A 21,444-nucleotide genomic window follows, 5' to 3' on the forward strand; every position below is an offset into this window, starting at 1 on the left:
ACGGAGTAGATATTATGGTATGCGACTCATCTGGTATCAATGTTTGTTACCACATCAACTTCTCGTTTCAACGCTTATGACAGCCTGCTTTGCCTTTTGATATGGTAACAGTGTTCAACCGTGCGGACAGATCCTTACGCAATCTCTCCCATCGACGCACTTCCCTTCATCTCTCCTCTCTCTCTCTCTCCTCTCTTTCCTTCCTCCTTGAACTAGCTAGCTAACTCCTCAATGAAGGTAATACATGGTAGAAATACACTCACTCAAATATTAAGTATACAGACAGACATCACAGAAAATAATGAGAAAATGTGTTGAAGGAAAGTAATATATGGGGGACACACACACACACACACACACACACACACACACACACACACACACACACTCTCTCTCTCGGTGAAATACACACACACACTCAATCCTCGTCTGAACCAAACACACACACACACACATACACACATATACAGGGAAACTCTCTCTTTCTCTCTCTACACACACACACACCAACAAACACACACACACTATACAAGACTGCTTCTCACACACACACACACACGCACACACACTCGGAATGTCATTTCACCAAACTATCGACAAAACACCAATACAAAAATACAGAACAAACACACACACACACACACACACAGATATCTACAAGCCCCGTATTTGTATTTTTTTTGTTTTGTTTCTTTGTTTTTTCTCCTGTACATAATAACATTCACTTAAGCTTAACCACTGTAAGTTTTTTTTTGAGCAAGAAGCAGCAATGTCCCTCTCCCTGGGCTGCCCTATTTACACTCTTCTTCCTCCTCCTCCTCTTCCTCCTCTTCCTCCTCCTCCTCTTTCTCTACTTGCTACCCTGTCTATTTTCTCCTCCTCCTCCTCCTGTTTCCATCTCTTCCTCCTCCTCCTCCTTCTAATTCTTCTGTTCCTTTTCCTCCTCCTCCTCCTCTGCTAGCTTCTCTACCTTATTTCCTCCTCCTCTTCTACCTCCCATCTCTTCCTCCTCCTCCTCCTCCTGTTCCCTTTCCTTCCTTTCTTCTTCCTTTCTCTCTTCTCCTCCTCTTCTTCCTTTCCCTTCCTCTCCTCATTCACTTTCCTCTTTCTTTCTATCTCCGTTCCTTTGCGTTCCTCCTCTTCCTCTCTTCTTCTCTGTCTATCTCCTCCTCCTCCTCCTCCTCCTCTCACACCTCCTGGCTGTCCATCATCAGTGCCAGTGGGATGCCAGATGCCTGTAGAGTGCCGGGCGTGGGAGTGCCGAGGAGGTGCTCAGGGAAAGATGCCAGGCGGTGTGCGGTTATGCTGTCCACTAGCCAGTTATGACCCACTGCCACCAGTCCGTGTCGGTCCATCAGCTCTGGGGGGGGAGGAAAAAGGTTAGGGGGAGTTGTTGTGAGATGTCCCTTCCTCGGCCATTCCCTTGAGGTCAGTTCCAATGTTATAAGCTGTCCCTTCCTTGGCCATTCCCTTGAGGTCAGTTCCAGCAATGTTACAAGCTCTCCCTTCCTTGGCCATTCCCTTGAGGTCAGTTCCAGCAATGTTACAAGCTCCCCCTTCCTCAGCCATTCCCTTGAGGTCAGTTCCAATGTTACAAGTTCCCCCTTCCTCAGCCATTCCCTTGAGGTCAGTTCCAGCAATGTTACAAGCTCCCCCTTCCTCAGCCATTCCCTTGAGGTCAGTTCCAGCAATGTTACAAGCTCCCCCTTCCTCAGCCATTCCCTTGAGGTCAGTTCCAGCAATGTTACAAGCTCCCCCTTCCTCAGCCATTCCCTTGAGGTCAGTTCCAGCAATGTTACAAGCTCCCCCTTCCTCAGCCATTCCCTTGAGGTCAGTTCCAGCAATGTTACAAGCTGTCCCTTCCTCAGCCATTCCCTTGAGGTCAGTTCCAGCAATGTTACAAGCTGTCCCTTCCTCAGCCATTCCCTTGAGGTCAGTTCCAGCAATGTTACAAGCTCCCCCTTCCTCAGCCATTCCCTTGAGGTCAGTTCCAGCAATGTTACAAGCTCCCCCTTCCTCAGCCATTCCCTTGAGGTCAGTTCCAGCAATGTTACAAGTTCCCCCTTCCTCAGCCATTCCCTTGAGGTCAGTTCCAGCAGTGTTACAAGCTCCCTCTTCCTCAGCCATTCCCTTGAGGTCAGTTCCAATGTTACAAGCTGTCCCTTCCTTGTCCATTCCCTTGAGGTCAGTTCCAGCAATGTTACAAGCTCCCCCTTCCTTGGCCATTCCCTTGAGGTCAGTTCCAGCAATGTTACAAGCTCCCCCTTCCTCAGCCATTCCCTTGAGGTCAGTTCCAGCAATGTTACAAGCTCCCCCTTCCTTGGCCATTCCCTTGAGGTCAGTTCCAGCAATGTTACAAGCTCCCCCTTCCTCAGCCATTCCCTTGAGGTCAGTTCCAGCAATGTTACAAGTTCCCCCTTCCTCAGCTTCCCTTGAGGTCAGTTCCAATGTTACAAGTTCCCCCTTCCTCAGCCATTCCCTTGAGGTCAGTTCCAGCAATGTTACAAGTTCCCCCTTCCTCAGCCATTCCCTTGAGGTCAGTTCCAGCAATGTTACAAGTTCCCCCTTCCTCAGCCATTCCCTTGAGGTCAGTTCCAGCAATGTTACAAGCTGTCCCTTCCTCGGCCATTCCCTTGAGGTCAGTTCCAGCAATGTTACAAGCTCCCCCTTCCTCGGCCATTCCCTTGAGGTCAGTTCCAGCAATGTTACAAGCTCCCCCTTCCTCGGCCATTCCCTTGAGGTCAGTTCCAGCAATGTTACAAGCTGTCCCTTCCTCAGCCATTCCCTTGAGGTCAGTTCCAGCAATGTTACAAGCTGTCCCTTCCTCAGCCATTCCCTTGAGGTCAGTTCCAGCAATGTTACAAGCTGTTCCTTCCTCGGCCATTCCCTTGAGGTCAGTTCCAGCAATGTTACAAGCTGTTCCTTCCTCGGCCATTCCCTTGAGGTCAGTTCCAGCAATGTTACAAGCTCCCCCTTCCTCAGCCATTCCCTTGAGGTCAGTTCCAGCAATGTTACAAGCTCCCCCTTCCTCAGCCATTCCCTTGAGGTCAGTTCCAGCAATGTTACAAGCTCCCCCTTCCTCGGCCATTCCCTTGAGGTCAGTTCCAGCAATGTTACAAGCTCCCCCTTCCTCAGCCATTCCCTTGAGGTCAGTTCCAGCAATGTTACAAGCTCCCCCTTCCTTGGCCATTCCCTTGAGGTCAGTTCCAGCAATGTTACAAGCTCCCCCTTCCTTGGCCATTCCCTTGAGGTCAGTTCCACCAATGTTACAAGTTCCCCCTTCCTCAGCCATTCCCTTGAGGTCAGTTCCAGCAATGTTACAAGTTCCCCCTTCCTCGGCCATTCCCTTGAGGTCAGTTCCAGCAATGTTACAAGTTCCCCCTTCCTCAGCCATTCCCTTGAGGTCAGTTCCAGCAATGTTACAAGCTCCCCCTTCCTCGGCCATTCCCTTGAGGTCAGTTCCAGCAATGTTATAAGCTCTCCCTTCCTTGTTTATACTGGTCTGTGGGCCTCGGTGCCATGAAAACCCTCACCTCACCTCGCTTTTCACAGGGCCACAGAAACTCGTCTTCCCACGCTTTCTCGCTCCCTGGGTGGTGGAGGAAGATATGAGGAGGCGGAACATCACGTAAGAAATGGCTATGGACTGGCAAGGGGAGGGTATCAGGTCACCTCTCCTTCCAAAACTGACCTTTCTTTCAGCCACCTGTTTTAATTCTTTTTTGGGAGCAGCGAGTGGCGGGCTTTTTTTTATTATTGTTTTCTTTTTTTGTGTGTCCTTGAGTTCCCTCCTTTGTTGGGAAAGAAAAAGTGGAGGAGGTTCATCATATCCCGTCCAACCATAAGGAATAAATGGATGTTAAACGATGATGCTGATGATGATGATGGTGATGATGTGTGGCTGCAGGCTCAAGTAAACAGTTTATTCATTAGTCTCTCCCCTTCTCGGCCATTCCCTCCAGTGCAGTTGTTAGCATTTCTAGTTACGAATCTGTGGCCGAGGGTTCGAATCCCAGCCTGGTAAGTCAAGTGTGCAACTCACCCAAATGTTGGTCCTCCCTTTGTGTCCAGGGGTAATTGTGCACCTGTGGACCCCTGGGTAAGGCACACTGTGGTAACCTGGGTGTCCCCGCTGCCCTGTGTCCTGGGGTGATGGGATCCTGCCTACCCCCCGGCGGAGAGGATCACCCAGGACCCCAACTTTACTTTTGAACTAAAATAATACAAAATCAACTCAAATACTGCACAATACAACTAGGTAACACACACACACCCACACACACACACACACACACTCACCCTTGCCCTCCGCCTCCTGCTCCGAGTCCAGCATGATCAGAGCGAGGGTGTTGGTGTTCCCGCGGCGCCCCTGAGCCAGTGCCGCGGGGGACGAGACCACCTGGGCACCGCTCATCTCTGCCAGTTCCTGTTGAGGTGGTTAGTGTTTTTTTTGTAATTGTTGTTAATAGTGTTCAAGGCTTCTTTAGATTTAACTTAATGATTGTCAGGATTAAAATATCTCACACACACACATGCAACTACGTAAATACACACACAAACACACACACACATACAACCTGGTAAATACACACACACACACACACACATACAACCTGGTAAATACACACACACACACACACACATACAACCTGGTAAATACACACACACACACACACACATACAACCTGGTAAATACACACACACACACACACACATACAACCTGGTAAATACACACACACACACACACACACACACACACACATATTATACAATTCAACAAATACATGACAAATAAGAATGGTTAATTGATAGATTACAAAATGCCTTTCAAAAAATTATGCACATTAACAAAAAATAAATATCAAAGCAATGAGAATTTAAATGAATTTGAGAATGTAAATTGAATGAAAAATTGAATTAAAACATGAATTGATTGAAGAATGTAAGTGACTCATGAATTCAATGAAGTCGAGAATCTATACATGACTTAACCCAGTAGCAGTGACGGGCCAAATTTGTGGCTTTACTGTGTAGCAGCGACGGGCCAAATTTGTGTCTTTACCGTGTCGCAGTGACGGGCCAAATTTGTGGCTTTACCGTGTAGCAGCGATGGGCCAAATTTGTGGCTTTACCGTGTAGCAGCGACAGGCCAAATTTGTGGCTTTACCATGTAGCAGTGATGGGCCAAATTTGTGCCATGATACAAACCCCCCAAAATAGATGATACATAATCTGATCACAAATGCTTTGATATGTATTATGAAATGGTTTGTGTGAGGGGTGATTTTTTCTCATTTTTCTCGCTTAGAGGGACCATTAAGAAACATGATCCCGGCTGCTACCAGGTCAAGGATACACAACAGACCGCAATCTCAAAGGCTGAAATAAAAAGGGTTACAAATAAGGATCCCGCCCCAGGTAAGGCTAACGAGCTCACCTTCACCTGGTCCAGCGTCATATCCTCGAAGGGCGGGACAAGCCACAGACAGCATCCTCCTAGCAGGTGTGTCGTGGCTGCCCGGGAACGCCGCGGCCCATCATCCCCGGCCTCGTCCAGCACCTCATAGGGCTCCTGGGGGTTGGAGTGGGACGGGGGGTTAGTGAGTGAGTGCGTGAATGAGTATGTGTGTGTGTGTGTGTAATGGGGTGTGTGTGTGTGTGTGTAATGGGGTGTGTGTGTGTGTGTGTAATGGGGTGTGTGTGTGTGTGTGTGTGTGTGTGTGTAATGGGGTGTGTGTGTGTGTAATGGGGTGTGTGTGTGTGTGTGTAATGGGGTGTGTGTGTGTGTGTGTGTAATGGGGTGTATGAATGGGTATTTTAATGTGTTTCCGAGCATTTCAACCCCCTAAAAAAATGTCTATAGAGGAAACAAACAAACAAACACACTTGACTCACCAATGCAAAAAATAAATACTATGTAGATAAATAAATGAATAATTAAATCCTCAAAAAAAATTATATATATAAAAAAACTCCTTTACTTTTGAATCATTTAATAATATATAGGAGAGAGAGAGAGAGAGAGAGAGAGAGAGAGAGAGAGAGAGAGAGAGAGAGAGAGAGAGAGAGAGAGAGAGAGACCATCCGTCACCTTATACAAAAAAGAAAACAAAGAAAAACAAAACACATAAAACTTCAACATCTAAAAAACAAAACAAGACAAAAAATAGATGAAAAAAAAAATGAAAAAAATTAACAAACAATAAAAACAAAAGAAATGAAAAAATAAAGAAAAAAAACAAAGAAAACAAAACAATAAAAACAAATAAAATGAATAAAAAAAAATAGGAAAACAAAGCCATAAAAAAAACAAAGAAAAAAACAATAAAACAAATCAAATGAAAAATAAATAAAGAAAAAGAAAATTAAGAAAAAAAAACAATAAAAACAAAATGAAGAAAAAGAAAAAAACAACAAAACGACAAAAAAACAACAAAACAAAAAAATTAAAACAGAAAAAAACACCAAAACAAATCAAAACAATAAGGAAAACAAAGAAAAACAACAACAAAACAACACAAAAAAGGTTCATCCTCACCTCTGGCATAAGCTTCCCCCGTGCGATCGAATCCATGACCCACGCCTGCGATAGGACCCAGCAACCCGCCGCGACCCCAAAGAGGTACTTCAGGGTGCGCGGGGCGACCTTCCTCTTGGCCTGGACCACCACATGCGTCACCTCCGGCCCCCACGCGCCCCGCACCTCCAACCCCAAGCGCTGCATCACGGCTAGGCTCTCGTGGATTCTCCGTCGCTCGGCAAGGCCAAGTCCGGAGAAGATTATGCAAGGGGTGTTCTTCCGGGTGGGGTTCGTTCCGCCCCGCCCCGCCCCATGCCCCGTGTTGAGGGAGGATGCTAGCTGGGCGCGGGGGATCCGTCTGTGATTGGGGGGAGAAGGGAGGGTAAGGTAAGGGGTGGGAGAGGAAGGGGAAAGAAGGGAGGGTAGAAAGGGAGATTGAGGAGTGGGAGTGGTGGAATTAAGGGAGAGAGAGAAAGGGTGGATAAAGTATAGGGAGGGAGGGAAGAATGGAGGTGGAGGAGGAGGAGGAGGAGGAGGAAGAGAGGAATGGGAAGGGAAGGAGAGAGAGAGAGAGTTAGATAATCTTGTTAAATATACCATAGCTAATACTTATGGTCACTACTACTACTACTACTACTACTACTACTACAACAACCAAAATCAACCACATACCTCTGCTCCACAACCGGCAAAGCTTCCTCCTTCTCCACCTCCTCTTCTTCCTGCGGTTGAGACTGCGACGGAAGTGACTGTGGTTGGGGTGGTGTTAGCGACGGGAGCGGAGGTGGAGGGGAGAGCGGTGGTTGCTGCGGAGTTGAGGACGGAGCGACCTCACCACCACCTCCACCAGGGTTGCTTGGGAAGAGGTCATTGTCCTCAACCATCTCCGAGACATAGGGGCAGGTTAGGGCAAGGGAGTTACGGTCTTCCTGGGTCCCTGTTATGATACCCATGCTCTCCTCCTCCTCCTCCTCCTTCTTCTCCTCTTCCTCCTCCTTCTTCTTCTTCTTCTGGTTCTTCTCCTCCTCTTCCTCCTTCTTCTTCCTGTCCCCTAATGCTGCCATAACCTCTTCCTTCTTCTTCCTCAATGCTTCTATTTCATCCTGGGAGAGAGAGAGAGAGAGAGAGAGAGAGAGAGAGAGAGAGAGAGAGAGAGAGAGAGAAGGTAAGGATGGGATGGGAAGGGAAGGAAAGGGAAGGGATGGGAAGGGAAAGGAAGGGATGGGAAGGGAACGGAAGGAGAGAGAGAGAGAGAGAGAGAGAGAGAGAGAGAGAGAAAGCATATGTAAATTGAAAAGATATACTCCCAATTAATCCAAGTAATAATAATAATAATAATAATAATAATAATAATAATAATAATAATAGGTCACCTTCATTTCCTCCTGTTTCTGCGTGCTAATTCCTTCACTCTGAGTGCTTCCGTGGCTCAAAGTCTCCTCCTCTGTCTCCTCCTCCTCCTCCTCCTCGGTCTTCCTCCTCCTCCGCTTCGCCGTGATTCCTTCTCCTTCCTCCTCTTTCTTCTCCTCTTCTTCCTCCTCCTCCTTCTCATCGTCTGTCTCCTGTACCACTGTAGGGAGGGAGAGAGAAGGGAGATGAAGATTTGAGGAAGGAAGGAAGGAAGGAAGGGAGGGAAGGGATGGGAAGGGATGGGGAGGGATGGGAAGGGAAGGGATGGGAAAGGAAGGGAAGGGAAAGGAAAGGAAGGGAAAGGAAAGGAAGGAAAAGGAAGGGAAAGGAAGGGAAGGGATGGGAAAGGAAGGGATGGGATGGGAAAGGAAGGGAAGGGAAGGGAAGGAAAAGGAAGGGAAGGGAAGGAAAAGGGAAAAAATATCACAAAACGAGAAATAAAGAAAAGGAAATAAAAGGAAATTATAGAAAAAGACAAGAAATCAGACAAAAAAAAGAGAAAGAAAAAGAAGAAAAAGAAAGAAAGCAACAGAAGAAGGGGGGGTCAGAGGGGGGCATGGGCCTACCTCCAGGGCTACAGGGGAGAATTTCAGAGGGGGGCATGGGCCTACCTCCGGGGCTACAGGGGAGAATTTCAGAGGGGGGCATGGGCCTACCTCTGGGGCTGCAGGGGGGGAGCAGGGGAGAATTTCAGGGGGGGCAAGGGGGGTCAGAGGGGGGCATGGGCTTACCTCCGGGGCTGCAGGGGGGGGCAGGGGAGGCATCCGGGCCTAAGAAATCCTCCATGTTCGTCAAAATCCTATCAGTCCTTTCAACCACCTTCCTTGTGCTGGCCGAGAGGGTGGCTGTCGAGAGGGCTGAGTGGGAGGTGGCGGAGGGGGGGCTGGGGGGGGCGGCGGGCAGGGTCAGGTCAGGCAGCGAGGGGTCAGGCGTCGGGTCAAGGTCATCGGGTCTCCCAAATTCTTCCCAAACGTTCCGGTCCAGTCGTTCCAAATCCCGCATTTCCTCGGAGTCCAGCTGGTGTTGGGTCAGGCTGGGGGAGGATGGGGCGGGGGAGGCTTGCCGGGGCTTCTGGGTGAGTGCCGGGGCTTGGGTGCGGGGCGGGGCTTGAGTCGGGGCGTCGTCGCTGTCGGAATCGCTTGATGGCGGACGATTTATCCGTACGAAGCGTCGCCGGGTTGAGAGACGGGTCCGTGCGGGGCGTCCGGGGCTATGGGTGTCCGTCCCTGCCCCGGTGCCCGTCTCGCCCCGCTGTGCCCTCCCCCGGCCTGGGTCAGAGGCGTAGGGGCGTTTCGTGGAGCGGGGCGGGGCCTTTTGCGTGGATTCCGTGGAGGGCGGCCCCAGAGAATCGCCCCGCTGAGTCAGGATATCCTCCAGCACGGGGCGGCCGCCTTTCTGGGGCTTCCGGCGGAGGGTCACGGCCGGGGCGGGGGCGGGGGCAGGGGGCGAACCGGCGAGGCTTTGCACGTTCTCCTTCTCAATAGCCGGAACGATCCCCACCTTCTCCCGCCCTCGCTGGGACCCCAAACTGCGACGTTCAAGCTTATCTCCCGCCCTGGACTCCGCTTGCTGGTGCTGATGATGACCATAGTCGCTCTTACCCCCAGGCACTGATTCTAAGTTCGCTAGGAGGCTGATTGATTCCTCCTGGCTACCCTGGCTCTCGGTGGTGGTTGTGGTTAAGCGGTTGAGTCTCTCCCGGGCAGCTTGTGAAAGTATCGTGATATCCTCAGACTCTTCCTGTGTGTCCTGACAAGCCTCCTTCTCCTGTAAAACATCTCGTACTTTCCGACTAGCCTCCTCCTCCTCCTCCTCTTGGTCAGGGGTCAAGGTCAGGTCAGCGCACATGTCCCCCTTCCCAACGCTGACCCCAGGCAAGGGCAGCGCTGTGGTGGGGCCCTGTGACTGGTAGCTATCTCGTATCACCTCCAAGTCAAAGAGAGGTACAGACGTTTGGCTTGAACTCACTCCCTCCTCTTCTGGCTGTGAGGACCATGGCTGTGTGTCCTGGGATAGTGGCTGTGTGTCTGGTAACTGCTGTGGGTTCTGTGGCTGTGAGGACCAGGGCTGTGTAGGTGATAGCTCTCTCCTTCCTCCTCCTGGTGATGTCTGTGAGTGCTGTGGCTGTGAGGACCAGGGCTGTGTAGGTGACAGCTCTCTCCTTCCTCCTCCTGGTGATGTCTGTGAGTGCTGTGGCTGTGGTGAGGTTAATGCTTCTGTGGTTGTCTGTGGTGGTTGCTGTGGTGGGTGCAGTATGCCTCCTCCACAGCAGTCCCTGGGAAAGAAAGGAAAAGATTAAAGAAAGAGAAGGAAGGAAGGAGGGAGAAAGGGTAGGAGAGGGACAGGAAGGAAGGAAGAAAAGGAGGAAAAGAGGGAGAGGGAAGGAAAGGAAGGATGAAGGGAGATAGGGAAGGAAGAATGAATGAAGAAACACACACACACACACACACACACACACACACACACACACACGCTCCATACCTGTGTTGATTAGGCTGTGAGGTCAGGACATGCAGGTATTTTAAGATGACCTGGTACACTTCACAGGGCACAGTATGTAAGCACAGGTCCTTGGTGATGTCCCTGGCCACGACCTGACCTCCACGCGCACCCGCCTCCTCGCACCTGTGGGGGGGAGGTGGTGAGGGTGGTAAGGAGGAGGAGGAGGAGGAGGAGGAGGAGGAGGAGGAGGAGCAGGAGGGACAATATAGAAGATGGAAGACAGAGAGGAAAGGGATTTAAAGGAGGAGGAGAAGAAGAAGAAGAAGAAGAAGAAGGAGGAGGAGGAGGAGGACTATGATAATGATGGTATTATTAATGATGAAATTAATAGTGAAAATGATGTGATGATGATGGATTTGAAAGTGATGATGATGATGGTGATGATGGATTTGAAAGTGATGATGATGATGATGGTGATGATGGATTTGAAAGTGATGATGATGATGATGGTGATGATGGATTTGAAAGTGATGATGATGATGATGATGATGGTGATGATGGATTTGAAAGTGATGATGATGATGATGATGGAGATGATGATGATGGTGATGGATTTGAAGGTGATGATGATGATGGTGATGATAGATTTGAAGGTGATGATGATGGTGATGATGGATTTGAAAGTGATGATGATGATGATGGTGATGATGGATTTGAAAGTGATGATGATGATGATGGTGATGATGGATTTGAAAGTGATGATGATGATGATGGTGATGATGGATTTGAAATTGACTGAAAAATAGGAAGGTTGAGAAATTGAATGTGAAGGAAATATAGGAAAATAAATGAAAAAACAAGGAAAATAAAGAAAAACAACAAAGAAAAACAAGAAAATAAGTAAATAAATGAAGAAAAATAAGAAAATATACAAAAAAACTGAAAAAATGAGAAAAATAAAAATAAATGATACAAAAAAAAGGAAAAAAGAAAAAAGAAAAAAAAGAAAACTAAGAAAATGTTAAAAAAAAAAAATGGAAAATATAAAAATAAATAAAATATAAATAAAATCAAATAAAACAACAACAACAACACTTACCCCTTAGTGCACAGCGGCCCCACAGCCTTGAAGGGAACCACCAGACTTCCCTCCACGACCTGACCCGACCCGTGACCCGACCCCGAGGTCACACTATCCTTGGCGACATCTGCAATCAGGTCACTCTTCCCCTCCGTCAAACTCTTAATATCAGAGGTCACACTTTCCTCTCTCGGCGATCCCCCAGAGGTCACAGAGGTCATGTCTTGCCCTGGGGTCGCTGAGGGGGGGGTAGGGAGGCTTGGGCTGATGGTGTGGTGGGGCGGGCGAGGCTTGCTGAGTGCGGTGAGGTCAGATGTTTGCGACAGACTCAGTGCTTTCCGATTTTGCTGAGTGAGCGAGCGCTGTGTATCCGAATCGCTCAGCACTCTTGCCTCAGTCTGTTTTTGCTGAGCGAGCGAGCGCTGTGTATCCATACCGCTCAGCACTCTTGTTTCGGTCTGTTTTTGCTGAGTGAGCGAGCGCTGTGTATCCGTATCGCTGAGTGAAATTCGCGAAGCACTCAGCACTTTCGTTTTTGCATGTCTTAGCTGTGGTACTGAGCGCTGTGTGTCCGAATCGCTGTGGGACATTCGGGCAGCACTCGGCACTCTCGTCTTGGCCTGTTGCTGCTGTGGTGTTGAGCGCTGCGTGTCTGAGCTGTCGTTTATCAAGGTGTTCAAATCTTCCGTGTCTGTGGTGAACGAGAATGTCTTACGCTGTCCCCTCGCTGTGTCTGAGTCCTCGAGCCTCTCTGCTGTGTCGCCGTGCCTGCTCCTCTTCCCCGGCTGTGTGTGCTGTGTTAGGGCGTCCTCCTGCTGTTCGTCCTGCTGTGGGGAGGCCTCTCGCGCCTTCCGTTTCGCTGTGGTATGCGTGGTTTGCTGTGGGGCCTGTTCCTGCTTGCGTTCGTGCTGTGGTGACGGGTCCCTCGCTCCCCTCTGCTGTGGTGTGGATTTCTGTGGCTGTGGGGAGGGTTCTGCTGGCTGTACCTGCTCCCTGTGGCCTGCTGTGTCATTGCTGTGGACTAGGAACGCCTCCGTGTCCTTGTATAGAGAGATAACGGATTTTGATGTACAGTTTTTCGTTTCCTCAATTCTCTTCTTCATTCCTTTCTCCTCCTCCTCATCCATCTCATTTCTCTCTTCCTCATCTCTTTCTCTCACTGTGTTTCTCTCCTCCGCATTCTCCCTCCTCACATTTCTCTCCTCCTCTCTCTCTTCTCCCTCCGACACTCCTCTCCCCAGTACATTTCTCTCCCTCTCTCCCTCTGACGCCTCCCTCCCCTGTGGTTGTGGCGTTCTCCTCCCAGGGTTAGCTAAGGCCTCCTCCTCCTCTCTATCCCGCTCCCTCACAACCTTCCCCTGGGGCTTGACGCGGGGGGACAGGCTCAGACTCTCCCGCACAGCATCCTTGACGATATACGGTTTTTCCTGTGCCATTTTCTCGACCTGTGGAATGAGTCTGGTAAGGGAAAGGCGGAGTTTCTTAAAGCCCTTGGTCGGGAGGGTGTCTGTCACTGTGTCTGTGAGGCTGGTGTTAGTGGTGTTGCTGGTGTCGGAGTGCGTGGTTGTGGTGAGGTCATGTGCTTCCTCGGTGGGGCTGTGGGAGCGGCGGCGGAGGCTCATGGCGGCCGGCGGAGGGTTAGGCGGCTGGTTCATGCTAGTTACGATGTCCTTGAGACGCTGAAGTCGATCGCACTTAGCCTGGGACAGCGGAAGGTGCTCCACGTCACACTCCTCTTGTTGCTGTTGTTGCTGTGTGTCCTCAATGCTCAGGTTCGTGTCAACGGAGGAGGGTAACGCCCCGGCCAAGCCCCCGCCCCGGCTCACATCCCCCGTGGGGCGTATGTCTCCCCCGGTGATATTTAAGGACACGCTACGAAGGGTCAGGTCTTTGCGGGCACCAGCGACATGGGACCATCCGGGGGACTTGGCACTGCGGGCACTCTTCAGGCTGACCGGGGCGGGGGTGGGGCGCCCCGTCTCGACCAGCTGGTGCTTAAGCTCGGAGGCGTAACGGGTGTTGGCGCGTTTTGTGGGGCGCGTTCCACTTTGCGATGAGTTTGCGTCGAAACGGACCCGACGGCGACCGGGCGGGGCAGGGGGCGGGGCCATGGCTGGTGGAGGTGACGGGGCAGCGACGGAGGCGTTATGCATTGTGTTGTCATGCGTCTGAGCGAGTATGGACAGGTCGCGACGCATGGCTGCCTCTCGCTGCTCCTGACGGGATTTCCGCACCTGTTCCTCCTCCTGTGGGGTCGTAAATGACAGCTGGTGATCGTCCACCCCATCCAGCAGGCTCGTCATGGCTTCCTGCTCCTGCTTAAGGCTACGGCGACCCCTGCTACTGCTGTCGTTGTTTTTGTTTTCATTTCCGCTGTTGTTGACCGGGGGCTGCAGCTGTGGAGGCTTAGGGAGGCTCTGTGGTTCCTCTGGTGGGGGTGGAGGCTGCTGGTTATGTCCTGTCTCACCCCTATCCTCCTCCTCCTCTTCTTCCTCTTCCTCCTCCTCCTCCTCCTCCTCTTCCGTTCCCTGCGCTGGTGTGACAAATAGCAACCCAGCCTCCTCTTCCTCCTCCTTCTCCTTCCGTTTCGGGGCCGGGGCGGGGCGGATCGGGGCGACTTCCTTAACCTCCGCCACCAGCTGGTCAAAATGGTCCAGGGTCGTCACGGGGCAGCTGTCGGGGAGGTCCTCACGCCCCGCCCCGTCTTCTTCTTCGGGGTCTGGCTGGGTCGTATCATAGTCATCATCGTCATGGCCCCGAACAATCAGGGACTCACGGGGCGGGGCGATGACGCTCAGCTCAAGGGGTGGGCGGGAACCGGGGCGCCCCATGGGAGTGCTGCTATGCTTCAAGGCGGGGCTGGTTAGGGGTCTCGGTGTGCCCCGCAAACCCCCACGGACCCGGCCTAGCCCCGCCCCGTCACCCCGCCCTCTCACACGACCTAACCCCATGCTAACTCTACCCCGCCCCAGACCAAGCTTCCCCGTGCCCCGAGTCTGGGTCTGGCCTCGCCCCCTGCCCCGGCGTTTCCCTATGGGGTGCCGGGGCGGGGTTTTCTGGCTGGGGATGAAGGTGTAGGTGTCCTGGGAGTCCCCCATTGTGGCTTGTGTCGGGGCGGGGGGCGGGGCGGGTTCCTTACTCTTGAAGAACTTTTTTGTGGTGGAAGCTGTGTTGGCGGAGGTGGTGGAGGCGGGGGTGGAGCCTTCCGGGGCGGGGGAGGTGGAGGTGGACGCCCCGGGGTAGCCAGACGAGACCGGGGTGCCTGACGGGGCGGTACTGGAGCCGGGGGTGGAGGAGTGGGGCGCCCCGATCCGAAACCCGATTTCCCGACTGCGATCTAACCACTTCGCGACTTTCTCCTCGGGGCGTTCACGGGTCAGGCCGGGGAGAGGTTGCCCCGCCCCGGTCCCCGCCCCAGCCCCGACATCCTCCCCCGGAAAGATGACCCGCCCCTCCTGACTGGCCGAGACTAGCACATCCCCAGTTAGCTCATCCAGTTTCTTGGGGCCGGGGTATGTTGCAACTTGCCCCGCCCCGCCCCGAGACCTATTCCGGGGCTTGGGTGCGGTGCTGGGCCGTTCGAGCGGGGCCTGCTTGGTGGGGGAGGAGTAAGTGTGGTCCCGGGCGATGGCGTCCACTAGGGTCACCCCGCCGTCTTGCCCCGCCGATGCCCCGCCAGCTTCCGGGGCCATGGTGGCGCCCTCGCTGTGTAGGCTGAGCTCTGGGGGGAGGAGAAGGGGGTGAGTGTGGGTGACTATTACTACTACTACTACTACTACTACTACTACTACTACTACTACTACTACTACTACTACTACCACTACTACTACTACTACTACTACTACTACTACTACTAAAAATACACCACTCACCCTGTGCCCCGTTAGCAGCCAGAATCCTCCTCTTGGCGGGGCGGGGGCGGGGCCGGGGCGGGACCACCTCGGGGTTGTACAGTGTGGTGGCGCCCCGCTTCCTGGTGCCCCGTCTTGGCTCGTCCTTCTCCTCGTTCTCGGAGTCATCGTCATCAGCGGCCACCTCGGGGCGGGGGCGGGGCCGGTACTTGGATGGGGTGACTGTGGGGCGGGGCAAAGGGGGGGGGTTAGGGGGGAAGAAAAGAAGAAGAAAAAGAAGAAAATAAAGAAAAAATATGTTCACTTTTTTTTTTACAGGAAAGGTCACAAAAAAGGTCAGGTCTATAAATGGCCATAAATGAAGGTCACTAAGAGGTCTAAAAAAAGGTCATCTATATAAAATAAGGCCAGAAAAAAGGTCACAAATTCAAAAGGTCACAAATTCATAAGGTCACAAATTTAAAAGGTCACAAATTCAAAAGGTCACAAATTTAAAAGGTCACAAATTTAAAAGGTCACAAATTTAAAAGGTCACAAATTTAAAAGGTCACAAATTCAAAAGGTCACAAATTTTAAAGGTCACAAATTCAAAAGGTCACAAATTTAAAAGGTCACAAATTTTAAAGGTCACAAATTTTAAAGGTCACAAATTCAAAAGGTCACAAATTTAAAAGGTCACAAATTTAAAAGGTCACAAATTCAAAAGGTCACAAATTTAAAAGGTCACAAATTTAAAGGGTAGTCTATAAAATGGCAAGAAAGGTCACTAAAAAGTCTAAAAAAGGTCAGAAAAGGTCTATGAAAAGGCCATCTATATAAGCGAAGGTCACTATAGGTCTAAAAGTGGTCATGTATAATTGTATATATAAAAAAAGGTCAGAAATAAGGTCTCAAAAATAGCAATAAACAAAGGTCACTCAGAGGGCTGTAAAAAAAGGTCACCCGTCACCCTAATCACCCTCTCCCCCACTCACCCTCAAAGCAGCAGTCCTTTTTGATGCTGGCGATGACCTTCCTGACCCCCATGACCAGCGACGTGACCTTAGGGTTGCGGGACAGGGAGCGCCGGGTTATAGGCCCCATGCAGAGAGGGCACTGGGCCACCCCCCTAGGCCGTCGCACCAGTTGTTGTAAGCAATCTCCGCAGAAGGAGTGGCCGCACTTTGTCGTCAGGGGGTTGTTGAGCATGTCCAGACTGGGGTTGTGTGGGGTAGGGGACGGTATTGTTAGTTAGGTACCTGTTGGTCTGTGTCTATGTACGTCAATGTGTTTTCGATATATTTCCATGTAAAGAAAATACACATACTTCTGTTCTGCTATATAAGAGTTATGTTAAGAGGTGTGGTGTGTCAGGATGGGGTGTTGAATGTGCAGAGAGGGAGTGCCAGAACAGGGAGAGATGGAGGTAGCAGGATTGAGTGTGCAGAGAGGGAGTGCCAGAATAGGGAGAGATGGGGGTAGCAGGATTGAGTGTGCAGATAGGGAGTGCCAGAACAGGGAGAGATGGAGGTAGCAGGATTGAATGTGCAGAGAGGGAGTGCCAGAACAGGGAGAGTTGGGAGCAGCAGGATTGAATGTGCAGAGAGGGAGTGCCAGAATAGGGAGAGATGGAGGTAGCAGGATTGAGTGTGCAGAGAGGGAGTGCCAGAACAGGGAGAGTTGGGAGCAGCAGGATTGAGTGTGCAGAGAGGGAGTGCCAGAACAGGGAGAGTTGGGAGTAGCAGGATTGAGTGTGCAGAGAGGGAGTGCCAGAACAGGGAGAGTTGGGAGTAGCAGGATTGAGTGTGCAGAGAGGGAGTGCCAGAACAGGGAGAGTTGGGAGTAGCAGGATTGAGTGTGCAGAGAGGGAGTGCCAGAACAGGGAGAGTTGGGAGCAGCAGGATTGAGTGTGCAGAGAGGGAGTGCCAGAACAGGGAGAGTTGGGAGCAGCAGGATTGAGTGTGCAGAGAGGGAGTGCCAGAACAGGGAGAGTTGGAGCAGCAGGATTGAATGTGCAGAGGGAGTGCCAGAACAGGGAGAGTTGGGAGAAGCAGGATTGAGTGTGCAGAGAGGAGTGCCAGAACAGTGAGAGTTGGGAGCAGCAGGATTGAGTGTGCAGAGAGGGAGTGCCAGAACAGGGAGAGTTGGGAGTAGCAGGGTTGAATGTGCAGAGAGGGAGTGCCAGAACAGGGAGAGTTGGGAGCAGCAGGATTGAGTGTGCAGAGAGGGAGTGCCAGAACAGAGAGTTGGGAGTAGCAGGATTGAGTGTGCAGAGAGGGAGTGCCAGAACAGGGAGAGTTGGGAGCAGCAGGATTGACTGTGCAGAGAGGGAGTGCCAGAACAGGGAGAGTTGGGAGTAGCAGGATTGAGTGTGCAGAGAGGGAGTGCCAGAACAGGGAGAGTTGGGAGCAGCAGGATTGAGTGTGCAGAGGGAGTGCCAGAACAGAGAGAGTTGGGAGTAGCAGGATTGAATGTGCAGAGAGGGAGTGCCAGAACAGGGAGAGTTGGAAGCAGCAGGATTGAGTGTGCAGAGAGGGAGTGCCAGAACAGGGAGAGTTGGGAGCAGCAGGATTGAGTGTGCAGAGAGGGAGTGCCAGAACAGGGAGAGTTGGAAGCAGCAGGATTGAATGTGCAGAGAGGGAGTGCCAGAACAGGGAGAGTTGGGAGCAGCAGGATTGAGTGTGCAGAGAGTGCCAGAACAGGAGAGTTGGGAGCAGCAGGATTGAGTGTGCAGAGAGGGAGTGCCAGAACAGGGAGAGTTGGGAGTAGCAGGATTGAATGTGCAGAGAGGGAGTGCCAGAACAGGGAGATTTGGGAGCAGCAGGATTGAGTGCAGAGAGGAGTGCCAGAACAGGGAGAGTTGGGAGCAGCAGGATTGAGTGTGCAGAGAGGAGTGCCAGAACAGGGAGAGTTGGGAGCAGCAGGATTGAGTGTGCAGAGAGGAGTGCCAGAACAGGGAGAGTTGGAGCAGCAGGATTGACTGTGACTAGAGGGACTGCCAGAACAGGGAGAGTTGGGAGCAGCAGGATTGAATGTGCAGAGAGGGAGTGCCAGAACAGGGAGAGTTGGGAGCAGCAGGATTGAGTGTGCAGAGAGGGAGTGCCAGAACAGGGAGAGTTGGGAGCAGCAGGATTGAGTGTGCAGAGAGGGAGTGCCAGAACAGGGAGAGTTGGGAGCAGCAGGATTGAATGTGCAGAGAGGGAGTGCCAGAACAGGGAGAGTTGGAAGCAGCAGGATTGAGTGTGCAGAGAGGGAGTGCCAGAACAGGGAGAGTTGGGAGCAGCAGGATTGACTGTGCAGAGAGGGAGTGCCAGAACAGGGAGAGTTGGGAGCAGCAGGATTGAGTGTGCAGAGAGGGAGTGCCAGAACAGGGAGAGTTGGGAGCAGCAGGATTGAGTGTGCAGAGAGGGAGTGCCAGAACAGGGAGAGATGGAGGTAGCAGGATTGAATGTGCAGAGAGGGAGTGCCAGAACAGGGAGAGTTGGGAGCAGCAGGATTGAATGTGCAGAGAGGGAGTGCCAGAACAGGGAGAGTTGGGAGTAGCAGGATTGAATGTGCAGAGAGGGAGTGCCAGAACAGGGAGAGTTGGGAGCAGCAGGATTGAGTGTGCAGAGAGGGAGTGCCAGAACAGGGAGAGTTGGGAGCAGCAGGATTGAGTGTGCAGAGAGGGAGTGCCAGAACAGGGAGAGTTGGGAGCAGCAGGATTGAGTGTGCAGAGACGGAGTGCCAGAACAGGGAGAGTTGTGTGTAGCAGGATTGAGTGTGCAGAGAGGGAGTGCTAGAACAGGGAGAGTTGGGAGCAGCAGGATTGAATGTGCAGAGAGGGAGTGCCAGAACAGGGAGAGTTGGGAGCAGCAGGATTGAGTGTGCAGAGAGGGAGTGCCAGAACAGGGAGAGTTGGGAGCAGCAGGATTGAGTGTGACTATTTCCCTCATAAATCTAAACTCTTATAATTTAAATCCATTACTGTGTGTCCAGTCTATTCCATTCCCCCACCACCCTATCACTAAACCAATGCCTGCCTATTCCCTCCTAAATCTAAACTCTTATAATTTAAATCCATTACTGCGTGTCCTATCCTGCCTTTGTTGTAACTCTTCACCCATTTGAGTCTATTCCATTCCCCTACCACCCTATCACTAAACCAATGCCTGCCTATTCCCTCCTAAATCTAAACTCTTCTAATTTAAATCCATTACTGCGTGTCCTATCCTGCCTTTGTTGCAACCCTTGACCCACGTGAACACTTTAAAACTCACCATATGTTGCACTTGAGTGTCTGCTGCATGTCCTGTAGAATTGCGTTCATGTTGTTGAGCTGGTCGTCCATGGCTGCCCCACACCATGCCTCACTCTGGGAAGGCAAGCAGCAGTGTTAGGGTGACAGGCTGTGGTTACTGCGGAAGGCTCCTCAACGCACACACACACCAACACTGTGAGGGAGGGAAGCAACACAATACAAGAGGAGAAAACACTACTGGAAAACAATACCTCTTTTGCTTTACTTTAGGGGCAGCGAGTAGCGGGCTTTTTTTTTATTATTGTTTTCTTTATTTGTTGCCCTTGAGCTGCCTCCTTTGTTGTAAAAAAAAAAAAAAAACAATACTACAATGAAGAAAACAAAACTTGGAGAAAACAAACTAAAAATTGACTCTAAGATATAATACCAAGTTACTTAAACCCAACTAGCATACAGACCTAAGCCCTCTGGCCCGCTCCCACTCACTGTCATAACCACACCAACATTTTGATAAGAACACATACATACACCTCTCATAATGCCATCAAACATGACTACTGAGCCACCCCTGCTGAACACACACACACACACACACACACACATATTTAACACTGCTCCAGTAGCTCAGCGGTAGAGCTCTGCAGTGCCAGGCTTCACGGTCTGGCAGGAAGGTGGAGGTTTGTGCACCGTTCAGGCAAGGATTTTTCCACTAACATAGGAGCGGTTTCTGTCCTCCTTTGAGTACCGGGGATGGTGTGTGTGTGTGTGTGTGTAGGTGCTGGCGGTGCCCACAGACCAGTAGTTGTCCGTGCCATCTTGCGGTGTCATATTAGCGAACAATCTGACCATCTTCATAAAAATACATCAGATGCAATTTTTAGGAGACATCACACAGTTTATGAATGGGGCATGTCCCTGCCAGGTGAGATATCCAGGTAAGACTATAACGAGCTTCCTAGGGTCTGGAGGCGATGACGAGTCCAGCGCGTGATCAGGCCGTGGTTGCAATACACACACCACTCCGGTAGCTCAGTGGGTAAAGCTCTGCACTAGCTGGCGGAGGTTCGAGCCCCGGCCAGCCCGATTAATCCGTTGGCAAGGATCGGGTACTGTCCCCCCTTGAGCACCGGGGGCGGGGTGTGTGGGCCCCCCAGTACCCAGACACACACCATGACGAGGGGGCGAGAAGGGTAAGGGCAGGGGACAGCCTCTCAACAGCGCCATATTGCTCTTATTTCGCTTACTCCTCTTCATCCGTAATACCTTTAAGCTTTCTATTTTTATTTCTCGTTTCACTATCCACGCCTTCCCTTCTTACATCATTTATTGGTACATTAATATTTTTTTTCTCTCCCGTTTCCTCTTCCCGCCAAAACTTTCATAATTCCCCGCCTGGATCAGCTGATGTTTATTACCGCGTTTTACCGTTATTACACCCCTAGCCACTGCCCCTTTGGTGTCTACAGGTGCCTAAGGCTTTCCCCCTTAGGCCTACACTATCAAAACCATCGTACTAGGCCTACTTACGTTGTTAAATAGGAATTACAACGCGGCGAGTCGGGGCGGCGGAGAAACTGTAAACAAATGGAGTGAATGCATTGGCGAGTCTTTTCGGCATTCTTAATTTCCTTATATCAACTAGAAATTACCTTTTATTAATGAAACAATACCAAAAAACATAATTCAGACTTCTATATGCGGTTTAATTTCTATGTTTCATCTTAGTTTGGGGAATACAATTGACCAAAACTATTATGTGAGAATTTGTTATGGTGAAAGATTATTAATATATACACTAAAGTTATTATCTTAGCGCCATTATAAATATTTCCTTCATAAATCAAGTGAAATAACATCAAATAACGTGAATATGTCATTGCTGGTCCCATGCTTTCACAAATTATCGACATTATGGATGAA

General features: G+C 50.9%; 1 protein-coding gene and 1 long non-coding RNA gene across 11 annotated transcripts; one reads left to right on the forward strand and one right to left on the reverse strand.

The window, feature by feature from the left end:
- Positions 1–1,060: 1,060 nt before the first annotated feature.
- LOC126987258 (uncharacterized) lies at positions 1,061–21,119 on the reverse strand. 2 transcript variants are annotated; one of them, XM_050844096.1, is made up of 13 exons: positions 21,052–21,119; positions 19,544–19,717; positions 16,280–16,500; positions 15,327–15,527; positions 11,473–15,175; positions 10,413–10,556; positions 8,663–10,206; positions 7,895–8,091; positions 7,194–7,624; positions 6,540–6,879; positions 5,439–5,573; positions 4,300–4,426; positions 1,061–1,360 (listed from the first exon to the last, which is right to left on the reverse strand). In XM_050844096.1, exons 2-13 carry the CDS (start codon positions 19,612–19,614, stop codon positions 1,188–1,190), a joined length of 7,287 nt encoding a protein of 2,428 aa, XP_050700053.1. In that variant the 5' UTR covers positions 19,615–19,717; positions 21,052–21,119; the 3' UTR covers positions 1,061–1,187. The 2 variants fall into 2 exon arrangements, with proteins under 2 accessions (XP_050700053.1, XP_050700054.1); XM_050844097.1 differs by having other exon boundaries at positions 19,544–19,638; positions 21,052–21,111.
- Positions 1,585–4,293, forward strand: LOC126987260 (uncharacterized). Of its 9 annotated transcripts, XR_007740521.1 has the most exons (5): positions 1,585–2,085; positions 2,236–2,286; positions 2,537–2,587; positions 2,690–2,740; positions 3,404–3,440. It is a non-coding gene; the product is annotated as an uncharacterized LOC126987260 (long non-coding RNA). The 9 variants fall into 9 exon arrangements; XR_007740525.1 differs by lacking the exon at positions 2,236–2,286 and having other exon boundaries at positions 1,585–1,983; XR_007740519.1 differs by lacking the exons at positions 2,236–2,286; positions 2,537–2,587; positions 2,690–2,740 and adding an exon at positions 2,741–2,791 and having other exon boundaries at positions 3,302–4,293.
- Positions 21,120–21,444: the final 325 nt, after the last annotated feature.

Source organism: Eriocheir sinensis, chromosome 64 (genome assembly GCF_024679095.1).
Source record: "Eriocheir sinensis breed Jianghai 21 chromosome 64, ASM2467909v1, whole genome shotgun sequence".
NCBI lineage: Eukaryota > Metazoa > Arthropoda > Malacostraca > Decapoda > Varunidae > Eriocheir > Eriocheir sinensis.

What these genes read in the sequence shown, in the direction of transcription:
- LOC126987258 (XM_050844096.1), bottom strand. Translation starts at nt 19,614, where the DNA reads ATGGACGACCAGCTCAACAACATGAACGCAATTCTACAGGACATGCAG. An exon ending in GGGCCGCTGTGCACTAAGGG is followed by an intron (nt 10,557 to 11,472) that starts GTAAGTGTTGTT and finishes TCCCCCCCACAG; the next exon opens with GTGCGAGGAGGCGGGTGCGC. An exon ending in TTGCCGGTTGTGGAGCAGAG is followed by an intron (nt 6,880 to 7,193) that starts GTATGTGGTTGA and finishes CCCCAATCACAG; the next exon opens with ACGGATCCCCCGCGCCCAGC.